At 46.4% G+C, this 15490-nt stretch overlaps 2 protein-coding genes across 14 annotated transcripts in view; one reads left to right on the forward strand and one right to left on the reverse strand.

Annotated features, from left to right (window-relative positions):
• Nucleotides 1–721: 721 nt before the first annotated feature.
• Nucleotides 722–11236, reverse strand: MED8 (mediator complex subunit 8). Its single transcript, XM_052802572.1, has 7 exons — nucleotides 11143–11236; nucleotides 8257–8375; nucleotides 6884–7028; nucleotides 6063–6203; nucleotides 5558–5639; nucleotides 4258–4506; nucleotides 722–1202 (listed from the first exon to the last, which is right to left on the reverse strand). Exons 1-7 carry the CDS (start codon nucleotides 11146–11148, stop codon nucleotides 1138–1140), a joined length of 807 nt encoding a protein of 268 aa, XP_052658532.1. The 5' UTR covers nucleotides 11149–11236; the 3' UTR covers nucleotides 722–1137.
• SZT2 (SZT2 subunit of KICSTOR complex) overlaps nucleotides 11226–15490 on the forward strand; it is a 60567-nt gene continuing 56302 nt past the window's right edge. For all 13 annotated transcript variants that reach the window (XR_008237334.1, XR_008237335.1, XM_052802558.1 and 10 more), the window contains exons 1-5: nucleotides 11226–11300; nucleotides 11540–11665; nucleotides 11839–12012; nucleotides 12358–12528; nucleotides 14424–14555. Coding sequence is in view for 11 of the 13 variants with exons in the window: in XM_052802558.1 (XP_052658518.1) it covers nucleotides 11271–11300; nucleotides 11540–11665; nucleotides 11839–12012; nucleotides 12358–12528; nucleotides 14424–14555 (633 nt within the window). In the remaining 2 variants the exon portion in view is untranslated. The remainder of the gene's footprint in view (nucleotides 11301–11539; nucleotides 11666–11838; nucleotides 12013–12357; nucleotides 12529–14423; nucleotides 14556–15490) is intronic.

The following is a 15490-nucleotide window of genomic DNA, read 5'->3' on the forward strand; positions in this document are numbered from 1 at the left end:
GCTGACAGATGCTGTTGAGTAAAATACAGTGCTGGCTTTCACCGCAAGTCAAAAGGGAAGTCCAGGCAAGAGCAGCAAGAGGCACAACAGTTGTCTTTAGGATAGTGCTGTATGTACTGACATGCTCAGTGGGCATGCGTCCCCAGCCTTTATTCTCAGAGGAATCTTTCATTAGGCAGATTGTTATGCTACAGCTCAAGGGCAGAATGTAGAACAGGGATGGCTTCATAATTCCCAGTTCCAAAAAGAAATGGGCCAGACCTCAAAGCCTAGCCCATTCAGAAGTGCCGTGGTCCTGAGCAGACTGAAATACCTCTCTGAAGTGACGAATCCTGAAGTAGCTAAGAAACTTGATAGGAAACACAGAAGCAGAGAACTATGGAAGTGAAATCAGATCCAGCTGGGATTTGCAGCAGCATCAGAATACAAAAGCTCTGTGCTTCTGGTCCTGAAATGCTGCCTTCTTGCTGTGGGCCTTGTAATAGTCTTTCCCAGTATTTTGCTTTCTGGGGAATAGTCATAATGGGTTTACAATGAACAAGATGTTTACTGCTTATGTTTGTACCCTGCTGACTCACTTTATAACAGCTCTTTAAGCATAAGCCTGCAGCTCCAGCACTCAGCCTCCAACAATTTCTGTGTATTTTAGATTGGAGTGCTCTGTAGCCTTACCCAAAGGGAAATGAGAGTCCTTATGATCCGAGAGATGGACACCAGTGTCTCAGTGTGCATAGCAAGGTCTTTATTCAACAAGAGGGAGTAAAGAAAGAACATCCCAAGTGAACAAGCAGAAACAAGGAGCAGAGTGCTCCATGCAGCTCTTCAGGTTCTGTATCAGGAAAAGGTAGTTGTCCTCCAGGCCAGACCTGAAGAAGATGGGATCAGCAACAGAAGCAGTGTCCTCTGCTCTGACTGAACAGAGAAGTACTTGTGTCCAGGAGACATGGCCACTAGCAGCTCCACACAGCCACCCAGCACTAAATAAAACACAGGGAAGGGCCTCATAACCCCTATCTCCCTGGATATGGTGTGCGGATATGTGAAGGGACTCGGAAATCCTAGAAGGAATCCAGGTATGGTGGCTGCAGCAGGAACAATGCTGGTAACTGCTGTTCCCTGGGTCTGGTTCATCTCAGCTCATCTCTGATATGGATGCATTGAGGCAGATTTGATGTTCGTTTTTATGCCACTTGGCATTTTTCCTGAAGAGAGAAAAAAGAAAAAGCAGTGCAAAATTGGCTATATGAGAGGTCATTTGCTCAGGAGCATGCAAGACTCACAAGAGCCCTGTCTGGGCTTTTTCTCTTCCACTCCAAGTACCACACTAGGCTTACCTGCTACAGCATCTTCCAGCTTCTGACCCCACACAATCAATTTCTTCTACAAATTGGCATCTCTCTCTGTTGAGAAATCTCCTTGACAATTCCTGTGTCCCCCTGCTATCCCCTCAAATTCTATCCTTGTTCTGTCTTAAACAAGCCCTACTCTTTGTCAGGAGGCTCCTACAGGAGTATGGGACTTGTTCAGTCTCACAGAAGTTGCTGGCAGCAGCACTCACCGAAGTACCCAGACTGATTTCCACTTCCATTTCAGAGGGGCAAACACAAGAGCCTGTATCCCCTTCCATGTAGCATTATTTATAGTCAGAGCGTATATTTAAATTACTAAGCCTCTCTCAGATCCCTTAATTTCTCTTAACTACATCCACCTCTTGGGCATTATTACTCTTTGCTGATACCAATTACACATGGGAGTGAGTTCAAAGACACTGTACTAGCAGCTTACAATAAGTGTACAGTGCTAGACAAAACTAAGATGATCAGAAAAATAAACAAAGAGACAGTGATTAAAGAGCAGCACAGAGGGATATTCAAAGAACACACCTTCAGAAAGTGGAATGTGTGTTCAAATTAGAACAGAAAAAAAGGACAACTTCTGAAAATTAAAACTGTAGTGCAGCAGGACAAGAAAAGATTTTATGAGCAAATGGCTAAAAGAATAAAGATTATTAAACTTTCTCAAACATATCCAAAATGGGTCATTGCCTGCAATGAATTGACAGGCAATCTGATATCACTTCAGTGCTAACAATCAGTAGACAAATACAGTTAGACATTACTCCAAAAGGAAGAGTGAATAGGACTGTATGGTTCACCAACATTTGGAATACTGTGAGTGGTTCTGGTGTTCCCAGTCATGAAAACAAACAGAAAAGGTGCAGGTAAGAGTGACAAGGATGGTCCAAGATACATTATAATTTTCACACAAAGACATATTAAACAGAATAGGACTCATTAGCTAGGGAAAAAAAAAATGGACAAAGGGAGGAGGACATGACAGACTTCCAGAAAATGAAAACTAGTATGGGGAAAGTAACTGAGGAATGACCGTTTGCCGTTTCTCACAACATGGCTAAAAAGGAAACATGCAATAAAATTATCACGCAAAAGATTTAAACATAAAAAGGAAAATTTTTTAAGCAAAACATGCAATAAAGCTGTGGGACATATGCCATAGGTGTTGTAGAAATCAAAATTGTAATTCAGAAAGGAACTGCAGAAATTGATGGCTGCTATACCCACTGGTCTCAAACCAAACTCTGGCTTAAAATCCCTAAACAACAACTGCTGTCAGGATGTACTTTGTTCCTATATTCCTTTAGCCTCGCCAATGGGCACCATCAAAAGCAGGATAGTGGGACTGACCTTTGGTGAAACCCCGTAGAGCTGCTCTTATCAAAAGGGAACTTCCCAGTAACACAGGCTGGACAAGTGCTCTTGCTACCAGCGCACGCTCCTTGAGGTACAGAAGTGACTGTCCTCCCATGCTGGAGACAGTGTTTGTGGGCATGCAGCCAGAAATCACAGGGGCCTTCTTTGTTTCCAAATCACAGTAGAAATTACTTTCTCTTACATAAATACATAATTAACTTAGGATTAATATTGTTGCTCAAGTTCATTTCTGAACAACAGTCATTATACAGGCAAGAAAACACCAATTAGGATATCTGATACCCAAAATCTCAATTAAGGTGAACATAGGAATGACAGTACAGGGTTAGGCCTGTAGGTCTCCGAGGCCAAACCCATTCCTGAGAGCAGAGGACACTTAAGGAGGAATACCAGAACAGGGCAAGCCTGCAGTGATACCTCTGCAGAATGCCCCCTCTGCTTCTAACACATTGAGGCTCAGGGACTTGGGAGTCAGAGCTGGTATCTTCAGGATTAGCTGTTGACAGATTTTTCATCCAGAAATTTACCTACTTACTTACTTTTCCATCTCATATAAACTTTATCTACCTATCACACACTTGGCAATGTGCTCTACAGTGTAATTATTTAGTATTCAGAAAAGTATCTCCCTTTTGTTCTGAATCTACAAGCCGATATTTTCATTGGTGCACTTTCATTGATCCTTCTGTATCATGGGAAACAATGAACAATCATTCCCCTCTCACCTGCTGTATATAATTTGGGATTTTATAGGCTTCCATACTTTCTTCGCCCTACCCTGAAGCTACCCCCAGTAGCAGAGAAGAGATCAGAGCTGCACATAATGTTGCAGCTGTGGGTGCCCAATGGATTTATACAATGGCCTAATGATATCCTCCGTTTCTCTGTTCCTTTTCTAGTATTTTTGCCCCAACTGAACATCCAATTAATGTCTTTACAGAACTACTGTATCATGTATCTATTTCCCTAATAGAAGTAACTGGGTTAGAGTCCAGGTGCTTTGTAAAGTCAAATTGCTATGCCTATGTGTTTCACTTTATGTTTAATACAAATGTAATCTACTATTATTAAGTGAAGTCAGTTGGTATATGAAATCCTTCTGTGACTCTTTACAGACAACTTTTGGTTTTTTCGTACCTTAAATAACTCATTATCATCAAACTTTTCTACTTTTTTACCTACCTACAACTTAAATTTGACAACAAAACCCCAAGCATAGATCCCTCCAAAACTACACTGTGATCTCCCTCTATATTGATTCCTATGTTCACTAAGTCTATTATTAAAATGGTATTGCAGTGTGAGTTAAGAAGCTGAAGCTGGATGGCTGGGATCCATTTCTAACTTTGAGCCAATTTTAAGCAGGTACTACTCCACTGTTACAACCTGACTCATGTTATTAAGGCCAGAAAGGAACCTCTTACTCAGTTATATCTAAAGGGTGGCTGGGGAAGAATCTCTACATCGGCATTTGTCTTTCTTGCTCCCTGCATTTCAATTGCTCTCCAATATGCAACTTATTTACCTGGCTGTCCTGCTTGTGCCATCTGCACTCCTGCCAGCATTGGCTGCTGCTGAGCTGGTGCACCTGACATTGGGACCTGCTGCATGCCTGAAGCACCTGCAATGATGGCACCAGCTCCGGGTTGGCCTGACTGGACAGATCCTCCAGAGCCAGGAGGTCTCCGGTTTGACAGTCCTTTCCCAAAGGCCACAGCTGCTACCAGTGCATTGGTATCTGCAGGGTTGAAAGTCTGCTTGTTCTGTCGTAAACCTGTAGAAAAAGAAGTGATTTTGGAGCATTTTAGCAATCAAATCTAAAAAGTAGCATAGCTGGTCCTGAATTTACTTTTCTGCTCTTTTGGTGCCGGTAATAGAGATCAGTTTCTAACAAGCTGTCCTACAAGAGTCTCAGCAGGGTCAAAGAAGCTGCAAAATCCAGGGATGGTGGTGATCCAAGAGCTTCTCTACTGAGAGCAGGGCATATACTGCTCAGGGAAGGAGGATAGAGGGAGCCAACTCCTCCATGCCAATGAGAATGTTCCCACTAAAGGCTCTTCCAAGCTGAATCCTATGGCAGGTAACAAGCACTGTGTTTTAGATAAACAATGGCAACATCCCCTTTTGGAGGCTCATGAGCAGCATGGTGTCTGCAAGTTCTTCTAACACACACCTGCCCAGTTATACTATTAATCCCGGAAACCAGACAGAACCTGTGCTTGGGTCCTTGCTTACACTATCTGTGTCAAAGATGACAAGAAAACCCCCAAAACCCCACAACCTTTGAGAGTTGTGCATAGCACTCCCAGGAATAGTGAACAGCTGATGGCAGAGACCAATAAAATAAGGATGACCAGCATCAGAGTCAGAACCTGAAAAGGTTGACCATGAGTCTGAAGCAGCCATCATCTAGAGGACATCACGCAAAGCCTGCCAACAAACATGTTGTGGACTCATTCAGAACATAGCTAAGGGGTTTCCCATTCACTGCCACTGCATTTTCACTGCTATTTTTATTAATCCAAGTTGACTGGGATGTTTTCTTGGTAAATACTTACCAGCTCCTTGAAGGGGGATATGGCAAAGGGTTGGAATGACCTTCCTGCCATGCATAGGTCACACAAGCAGAACATATCGCACCCACATGACCCTTTTTCAAATTAGGGGGCTCCAGGACAGCCAATCTTGCATCTTCTGGAATGCTTTCATCTGTGCTGCTCATCTGCATTTCCCGTGCTTCAGGCTCTCTGCTTTACCTGTTTTGCCACTACTCTCTCAAGCCTGCTGCTTGGACTTTGTACCCCACTTCTACCTCAGTGACATACCTCCACTTTCAGATTCACGCTCCTCCTTACTGATTTTCTCCAGCAGATTTGAGCACATTTTGTTCAGACTTTGGATCTGTTTCTGCAAAATGAAAACCATCAGAAACCACCAGGATACCTCCAACTCAGTACAAGTCAGCAAGGTAAATGAACAAGCTTTCTCTTCCCAGGGTCTGTGTAACCAAACATAAGCATTTTGGTAGCAAAGCCTAGAGAGCTCAGTGCTAATGCATGCAGGAGGGTACTATGAGGCTGGGATAGCCTTTGCCTTTCTCTGCCTGGTCTGATGTCACCTCCTGTGAACAGCCAGCAGGCTAGATACCCTTGGTTTGTGAAACTGTGGAGGAAACCAAACCTCAGCTAGGGGCAGCTGAAGAAATCTCAGACAGAAAAGGACACAGCAAAAAAAGAAAACTGTCAGATGGAAAGGTGAAGGAAGCAGAGTTAAAGGGCATCTTGTACCCTAGGACTAAGAGGCAGAAGTATCAAACTCTTCTTCACCTACCTGTGCCACATCAGGGCTAATTCGAGCTGCATCTGTGATCAGCTGCTTCTCCTGCTCCTCTACCTCAGGGTCAGGCTTAGTTCGAAGATGGTCAGGCACTACCTCATGGCTGAACACTGGCACACGTCCCTCTGTCTGCCGCTGCAATAGTGGGACAAGCCATACTCAGAGCCTCCTCCTCCAGCCCATCACTCAGACAGCTCCAGACCAGAGCACAGGCCATGGTGCTGGAACAAGGCTAGTAGCATGCTGTGGGGAAACCTTGATCTGGGGAGCATTAGGAAGTTTCAACAATTTGTCTAAGAATTTGCACTGTACCTGTTTAGTCAGAGAAACCCATGGGGGTCTACAGTGCAATCCTACCAGCATGGCCATGATCAGTTAAAATATTTTCTCACTCAAGCAGAGAATAAATGTTGCTAGTGCATGCTGGAGGTTCTGTAACACAAACCATGTTGGTCAGATGACAAACAGTGCACATCTAGATGCAGATGTCTGACAGAAACAGCACAGCTACAGCAGAGAATACCAGGAGCTTACAAGGAGACCTCCCAGTTACACAAGACACTGTATCTTTCAGCCCCAACATCATGAAAATAACATATTTATGAACAGGAACACCTCCTGTAAAGTGTATCCAGTGCAAGTGTTCGTAGGTGAAAGCCCCCTAGCAAAGCAGCTCCCAGGCAGAGCTACTCATCACCTTTTCTTTCTCTACGCCCAGAGCTGAGGAACGCCAAACACAAGGAATGGCAAGCTGGAGCAGATACACAAGCACTTTCCGATACTCCAGGGCCAACACTCAGAGGGAAGTTTCTTACCATGATCTCCTCATCGCGGTCTGGAGACAGCACTAGGGGTATGATAACCTGGTTTCGCAACAGTGGGGTCTTCTCATGCTTTAGCACTTTATTCAAGGTGTTCAGCTGCCCTGAGAGCAATGCAAAGCTGTCCAGAACTGAAGGCCTGGGAAAGCAAATCATAGAATCATTTAGGTTGGAAAAGACCTTCAAGATCATCAAGTCCAACCATCATCCATGTCCACTAAACCATGTTCTGGAGTACCCTGTCTACTCGCTTTTTGAATACCTCCAGGGATGGTGACTCAACCACTTCCCTGGGCAGCCTATTCCAATGTCTGACAACCCTCTCAGTAAAGAAATTTTTCCTAATATCTAACCTAAATCTCCCCTGCCGCAACTTGAGGCCATAATAAAGAGGACAGAACATGGAAAGGGATGCCACAGATGGCTTTTACCTATTCTTCACTCAGATGGCTGAGAAGTGAGGAAATAACACTATTACCCCTCAAATCAGTCTAGTCCAGACAGTAAGCAGTAAAACCTAGGGCTGAATGTGCAGGTGTGGACAAATCCCAGTCCTTACTGCAAATAGCTCAAATGCTGCAAATAGCTCAAGGACATTACAAGCAGTACCACTGGAAGTGGCAGTTGTTTGGGACTTCAGTAACATACGCAGATGCAGTGCTTTCCTTATCACTAACTCTCCCAGTGCAATTCTAGAGCAAGGTCTGAGAAACAGTTTAACTCCTAAGCCGTACAGCCAGGAGAGACAATATTTACAGCTTGGCTATCCAGACTAAGCAATAACAAAGAAAAATAACTGATAATCTTGTCAAGGAGGTCCCCTTCAACTTCCTCTCTCTGGGGGATTCATCACTTCTCCTGCCTTCTGCAACATTAACTATAAATGCTAACTGCCTGTGAAGCTTTGCTGCAGTGGCAGACACTGTCTAAGATATTGTACAGTTTATTAAGCTGTATAACACCTTTATGCTCCATCAGGAAGAGAATGCCACCTTGCAAGTCTCTCAAACCGTCTGGTAAAACATGCAGAACCAGCAAAACACGAGCCCAGTTTATACCAGAGCCAGAAAAAGCCAGAAAGGTCAAGAAATGCAGAAAGAACCATTGCTCATTTTATGGTGTATGTGGGTCTCTAAGATAGTTTGTCGAAGCAGCTTCCAGTCACTGCAGATGCAAGTCTAGTGGATTTCACCTGTTTTTCTGGTGGAAGATGTGTAGTGGTTCCTCCAGCAGAAATGTGAAAAGCAAATTTAAACCTACTGACAATAGGCTAATGTTTTTTATTTATATTTTGTGGTCATTTGAGCCGAGTCTGGAAGAGCTTCAGCAGTGATTGACAGTGCCCCCAGCTCTGAGAGACACCTTACCATGTGAGTCGGTCATACTCATTCTCCAGCTTGTAGATGAAACTGACCAAGGAGTTCTTCAGGTCAGCCACCTGACTGATGAGTGCCTCCAGGGTCAGCTCCAACTGCTTCTCCTCTCTCTAAAAAAAGGCAAGACAGACAAAGGATGAGGACAAAGCTTACATTCATGGCCTAAAGACTCCAGTTTCTGCCGTTCACCTCGTTTTTTACTTTCTTCCTGCCCAAGTGCCACTTCCAGCTGCTAAAGAAACTGGCAGCTCCTACTCTATTTGTGCCTTACCAGCTGTGGGAGACCCTGCGTGACAGAGACCACACATAGCAACACATGCACACATTACTTCCTGCCTTTTGCTCTGGATTATGTTGTTTAAATTACCTTTTCCACTGACATCCCTGGGTAAGGGAGGATGGTGACAGACAAAGTGTCAGGACAGGGACTCTGTTGCCAAAGACACCAAGGCATACCCTTGGCTCTTGCAAAAACCCTCTAGAATCTTATCTCTTCTAACTTATTCATACTAGAGTATTGCGCAAAATATAATTAAAGTCCCAACCCTAATGAACTGCTCATGTAAGTCGAGAACTGGACAATAATAATCCATGAGGAGGGTGGGACAAAGCAATCAAATAATAGAAAGGGAATGCTGATTGGGAAAGCAGATAAAGTGACTCAGGCTGTTGGCACACTTGCTATTGGGTTGTTTGTTCTATTTAAATACACTGGACCAGTGTGAGTTTCACTGGAGAGATTATCAGGTATCTTCCATGTTCACGAGAACACAAGATTATTCTATTTTATTTATAGTCTGACAATACTATAAAGGCTTTTTTAGTAATCACTGATCAGACTTCACTTCACTTAACCACCTTAGAAGAAACAGATGAGTCAACTTTGTTAAAATTTCATCCCCAGTTCGTGGAGGGCATTCACAGAGCGGATTGCTGGGTGTGCCACCTCGAGATAAAAGCACTCTCCTCCATGTTGTGATGGGACTAGTCAGTTCCTGTGCAATTATGAAATGAGTCTACAACTGTTTGTGTGCACTGTGTTTGTGCAAGAAGATTAACTAAAGACTCTATTACAAGTTGGGCTGGTAGCCAGTGTTTTACTGCGGGGTTGCCAGGCATATGCACCCAATGACAATTCACCTGGCCTGTTGCCTGTGCTTATCCAAGAAGTACTCAAGAGGATGAATGAAATCCTATTCCACACGCATTGCTCTTGTGGCAGCAGCGTACTCCAAGCCTCCTTCTTCATAGGCTCTCTCCAAAGCCATTAAATGCTGGAAGCAGATGTAAGCACTGCAAAGCATGCATGCGATAAGACCGACCAGTGTTTCCAAGGAATGCTGTGCCTCTCGCAGTCATATGCTATATTCAAACAGTGCTTTAAGGAGTTAGCAATACTAAATTGCCCCGAGGTAGTAGAGATTGGGCTTATGGGAGGGGTTGCTGAAGAACCTCCTGATATGGAGCAACTGTGAGGTAAAGGTGAAATTCAGAGTGGGTAAATGTAAAGCAACGCACATGGCAAAACAAAGGGACCCCCCCCCCCCAAAACAATCCTGACTTTCTGTACACAATGACATTCTCTGAGCTGATAACATTATCACTCACAAACAAGATCTCAGGATTATCTGAGGGTAACCCATGAAAACATCTGCCCAAGGCCGAAGAAGCAGTCAAGGAAGTAAAAGTGGTAATAGGATTTATTAGGAAAGCAACAGAAAACTAAGCATCATTATGTCATCGTATAAGTGCACGCCTCATTTGCATCTCAAATATTATGTGTCACTCTTGTCCCTTCAACTGAAAATGGATATATAGTAGGAATATGTACAAATAAAGGCAACAAGGATGATCAAGAATATTCATCAGTTCCATAGACACAGCAGTTAAAAACAGAAAAGAGACCAGTATGTGCAAGTGATTGAAACAAGGAAAGACAATATAACAAACCCTACAGACGAGGAATTGCAGCACAATCCATTTTCACTTTCTTTTCCGGTAGGACAACCGTGAGACTTGCATGAAGCCAGCAGGTAGTGGTTTCAAACAAACCAAAGGAGGTGGATCTTTACAGCCCATTAACCTGTCATTAACCTCTGCAACTCTTTTCCATTGGACATCACGGATGCTAAAAATTCACAGCGCTTCAAAAAGTAGCTAGATCCTTCTTCCATCAATGAAAATTCAAAACTACTAAACACAAGGGATGTGCTAGCAATAGTTTATACAGAACGACATTAGTAGCTTATTTTGCTCTCACAACTTCTTTTGGGCATGGGCTTCTTGGCTAGTAGCAAAGCCAGGCTGCCGGGTAGGTGGACCTTTGGTTTGACGACTCTTACCAAGGGCTGCAGCAAGGGCTGAGAGGCAGAGGCGCACTCAGATATCCCTACACACGCTCACCCTACAGCCCTGCAGCAAGGGGAGGTTGTTGCAGAGGAAAGCCTTGCACCAGCTGCTCGAGGACGAGCTCGGTCTCCCACCCAGGCTGCTTCAGCCCGGGGTGGGTTTGCCCCCTGGGGAGCAGACAGGAATCACCGCCGCAGCCGGCGGAGGGATGGCCGCTTGGAGGCCGCAGCCCCCGCCAGGGCCGGGCCAAAGGCGGCAGCAGCACTGGCCACCGCCTCAGGCCGAGCCCAGTGGAGCTCGGGGCGTCCGTGGCAGGAGGCACCGAACCGCAGGGCCCGGCCCGGCCACGGAGCGGCCCCGCCGGCCGCGCTGGCCTCCCGCCCACGGCAAGGCCCCGGCAGCGGCCCGGGCAGGCCTGCAGCGCCTCCCCGGCCCGGGCAGGCCCGGCCCGGCCCGCGCCCCGCTGCCTCCCGGAGGGGCCGCAGCCGCGCTCAGCCCCGGCCCGGCCCCGGCCCCGGCGCCCCTCACCTGCATGGCGGCACCGCCCCGTTGCCACGGGAGAGCGGCGCTTCCGGGTCAGCCGCCCGCCGCGAGGGGCGGGGCCGGGCGGGCGCGAGGGCGGGGGTCAGAGGGCGCGGGGCGGGGCCGCGCCGGACATGGCGGCCGCCGAGAGACCCGACTCGGAGGTGGGAGCGGGTCGGGGGTCTGGCCGAGCTGGGGAGGGGGGAGCCGGGGGCAGGAGTGAGGTGGGGGGCAGCCTCGGTGGGGAGCGGTGGGGCTGGCCTGGCCTGGCCTGGCCTGGCCTGTGAGGGACGGCGAGGCATGCGGGGCCGAAGCAGGCTGGGGGTGGGCGGCCGGCCGGGGTGCCCTGCCGGGGTGCCCGCCGAGCCCCGGGGTGACGTGGGCCGCTGTGCTCCCGCCGCAGGTGGAGGAGGCCGGGCACGTCTTCCTCCTGATGAAGAAAGACTATCGCATCTCCCGCAACGTGCGCCTCGCCTGGGTCCTCAGCAGACTCCATCAGGTCATCTGGGCTGTGCCAGAGCCGGAGCTGGTGAGTCGCTGCACAGGGCTGGATGGTGTCACCACGGCCTGGTGTGGCAAGCTGGTTCTGCACCACTCAGGAGCAGCTGGACCCTGCAGAAGATTTTAACCCGGTTCCTTTCTCTGATTCTTCCTTTGGCTTGGCTTGACGTTCGCTCACGTACCGTTTACTTGTTCTTGTAGGTAAAGTCAGAAAATGAACTTGATGTTCTCAGCATCCTGCCTAATGGGTGGCAGCCGGACGAGCCCGTCCAGCCCAGGCCCTATCTCCTTGTGCCCTCTACACGGGTCACCTTCCTGGCCCGCCAGTACCGATTTGTGATTGAACTTGATCTGAGCCCTTCCACGGGGATTGTGGTGAGTGCGGAAACTGCCTCTTTGGGGTGTTGTGTGTTAAAAGGCTGGACCCATTTCTGTTTGCTGAGAAGGCTTATTCCTCTCTGTGTTAGTCTTAACTTTTGCAGAAGTCTTGCTTTTCCCAGGAGGGAGGCATGGAGTGCTCCTAGCTAGGCAGCTTAATGGCAGATCCTCTTTCTCTGCTGAATGCTAAATGTGTGACTTTTGTTTATGGGGAACTGTCATTTTAATTCACCTGCCATTGTAGGAGGATCTTTGCTGTTGGCTCTGCATGGTGGGGGAACCAGCAATGAGACTGAAACTCCTAGAAGATGAAAAAGCTGTTCCCTTTCTCTGTTTCTGTAGGATGACTCAACAGGGGAGATAATTTTTGATGAAGTGTTTCATGCCCTTTCCCGATGCTTGGTGGGATTGTTAAGACCCTTTCGTATCCCTGGTTCAGACATTATCTACCAGCCAGAGATCTTTGTCACCATCCAGGCGTATTCCTCCATCATTGGCCTGCAGTCCCATCAGGTAAAGTTCAATGTCTCCCCTGGCACGGCTCAGCGCGTGAGCAGCTCGCTGTGCGGGCTTCCCCTGAACACAGAGGAAAGCAGGGGCATGTGGTAGCTGGGCTCTGTTATCTGTGGTGCTGCAGGCTTGTCTCATTAAAATGTGCAGCCTGGTGTGGTGGGGAAGTGGATGTGAGCAACTTCTTTCTGGGCAGGAAGTGGAGGTTTCCCCTGGGGGAGCAGGGCCTAGCAGAGAACGCCGCCCGCAGGCATGGTCTCGGAGTTGGGCCACAGGGAATATTTCCCTCGTGTTGAATGTGTGCTTGTTGTTGTTTTGTTGGTATTTTTTTTAAATTTCTGTTGACTAATTCTTTTGGGCCTGTTATAATTAGCTGGAGCATTCAAGAAGAGCTGGTGTGCCCAAAAGCTTGTCTGCCCGCTCCAACTGTGTAGCAGTAGTTTATTCAAAGATAATTGCCTCTTCCTACAAACCTTGCTCTCTTTTTGCACTGGTATGAATATGTTTCTCCTTGCTGGAGAGAGCAGCTGGCCCCAGTATTGAGATTATCAGTGAGATTTTACTTGAGCCAGGACAGGTCTGTTTATTAAACTGAAATCTGGTTTATAGTGCCAGTGTGGTTTTTGAAGTTTAACCTTGATCCCTTCCACCTCTCACAGTGTTTTCACATTATTTGCACATTTCTAATGGGGTATTCATCCCTTTGCTAATACCAGGGAAAGTGGGGGGTAACAGGAGAGGAGCCTGTTAGTCTATGCTTGTTCCCTCCCTCTCTCTCCCCAGCCTGCCTGTGCCCAAGCCTGCAGCTGCAAGGCTGCAGCCTTTAATGGTCTGTATAGTGCTTGAAGAGCGTGGCCCTCTCTTTGGTCCATTCTTAGGTTGTACCAAAGTAAATGTAGCGGGAATTTCTGCATTTGCCGGTGATGTTTTGTGTGTCATCTTGTCCAGCTATCCTGCAGACACCATCATGCTTTGCCTCAGTATCTTCACTATTTAAAGTGCTAAGTTGAGCACTCTGAAGTTGCTACATTTTTCTTCTTTGGATCTCTCTAAAGACCCATTTATTGTATGAGGCCAGGAACTGTAATCTCTGGGTACAACTGGATAAGCTTTATGTTCCTTTTATGGAGGAGAAGGCATGTATGTGTATCACTCATCCAGGAAAGCCTGTCTATATTGTAATAATTTACTTTTCCTATGTCACTATTGGGTCTTGCCCATCTGAGGTTTAGGGAATGTGGATAACATATAGCATCTGACCCATCTGTTGAGTTCTTTGTCCACACATTGCATTTTCTTTGCATCCTGGTTGTGGACAGGGATTGTTTGTACAATGGTGGCCTCTGTAAAGTGTCATGCCTATCAGCTTGGGGAGTTTCTGTGGTGGCAGGCTCACTCTGTCACATCGCTCAGCCTCTTTTGTAATGTCCAGTCTAATTTTTTCTTTTCTTTATTTCAATTTGCTGTTCCTTTATCCAGCCACTTACTGGAAGATAATTGGATCAGTCTATAGGTGGGTTAGATTAGAACAAACAGGCCTTCCTTAGAAACATCAGACTGGAGTTAATGGCTTCTAACAAGGATCCCACATTGCTTTCTCCAGACAACTGCTTATTGTGGAAGAAGGCAAATGAAGTAGAAATTTCTTGCCCAAGAAGGAGATTTCCCAGAGAGTGATGTGAGCATCTGCTGCAGAGTGCAGTGCAGATGGCACAAGACACTGTTGCTCACAGGCCGTTGGCCCTGAGCAGGAATAGTGAGAAGAGACCTGTGGTGTACCTGTACTTTGTCAGGGATGTGTCTGAACTTCACCGTGCAGAACTGTGTTTCTGTGTACTGTTTTGGGGGCTGGTACTATAAAATGTTAACTTGATGACTTATGTGTGTCCTTGGGCTAGGTACTATTCCAGGGTTGTCAGCTGGATGAGACGAAGCGAGAGGCCTTTCTGCACCAAGTTTACACACAGCTATGTGCCTTTGAGAACAAAGTGGCAGAGATGCTCCAGCAACAGTATGAACCCAAACCGCAGGTAAGGAGAGCAGAGGTGGTTGCCATCTCTTGGCTCCCTGGAGGTTTGTACTCTGAGGCTGCTCTGGGGTGGGGTGGCAAGAGGTACAGTGGTATAGGTCTGGAGAAGGAACAGCTAAGGAGTTTATAAGATAACTTTGTGGGATCCAGAAATGAGACGTGAACACTGAGGAAGGACTGATGAGAATGGTTACCTTCCCCAAGATTATTGTGCAATAAAGCAGCTGACTTGTACATCACGGGACAAACTGTAGGATGTGCTTTCTCTCTGAAGAAGATGGTGGGAGAGGTGGTTATGCCTGTATCATTAATCTGTAAACAGCTCTGAATATTCCCTTGGCCCTTGTTATGTTTCTTGAATGAAAATATTTCTTTGTTACCATGAAAACTGACCATGAAACTGAATAAATAGCCGGTGTGGTTTCTAATACCCCTTGAAATCTGTGGCAGATACTGGTTAGTAGCCATGGATATAGGTATCAGCAAGTTATTGATAGCGCTATAAAATACAGCTGAAATTAGGATGAAATTAAAAGTGAGACCCTGTAGGGATTCAGAATGTCTATGGATTTCTCATCAAGATCATCTCTCCTGATCTTGGAAATGAAGAATGGGAAGGTTACATTGTGATACTGCCATGTTCATGTGGCAGTCACAATTGTATCTATGGGCACGCTTCCTGCAAAGGCATTATTGGCCTGGCTGAGGTTATTTAGTCCTTATTTAGCATTAGTTATTAAAGTTTGGGCAAAAAGAAAAAAAAAAGTCTCAAAATCAGATGAGCAAGAGGCTACTGGTGATCTATTGCAGTTGCATATCTGAAGTGCTACAAATCTCATATTCTAGCTGAAATTTATATCTTTGAATGCTATGACTGTCAGTCCTGGAACAGAAAGAAGACTGCAGGAAGTAAATACCTTTACCACTGTGTCCAGC

This window comes from Harpia harpyja, chromosome 11, assembly GCF_026419915.1.
Source record: "Harpia harpyja isolate bHarHar1 chromosome 11, bHarHar1 primary haplotype, whole genome shotgun sequence".
Classification (NCBI taxonomy): domain Eukaryota; kingdom Metazoa; phylum Chordata; class Aves; order Accipitriformes; family Accipitridae; genus Harpia; species Harpia harpyja.

Bases quoted from the DNA above. Each gene is read 5' to 3' on its own strand.
- MED8 (XM_052802572.1), bottom strand. The intron at 6,204-6,883 runs GTAAGAAACTTC...CCACTATTGCAG, and splicing joins ACCGCGATGAGGAGATCATG to CGGCAGACAGAGGGACGTGT. The intron at 1,203-4,257 runs GTAAATAAGTTG...TTCTCTCTTCAG, and splicing joins GGCACAAGCAGGACAGCCAG to GAAAAATGCCAAGTGGCATA.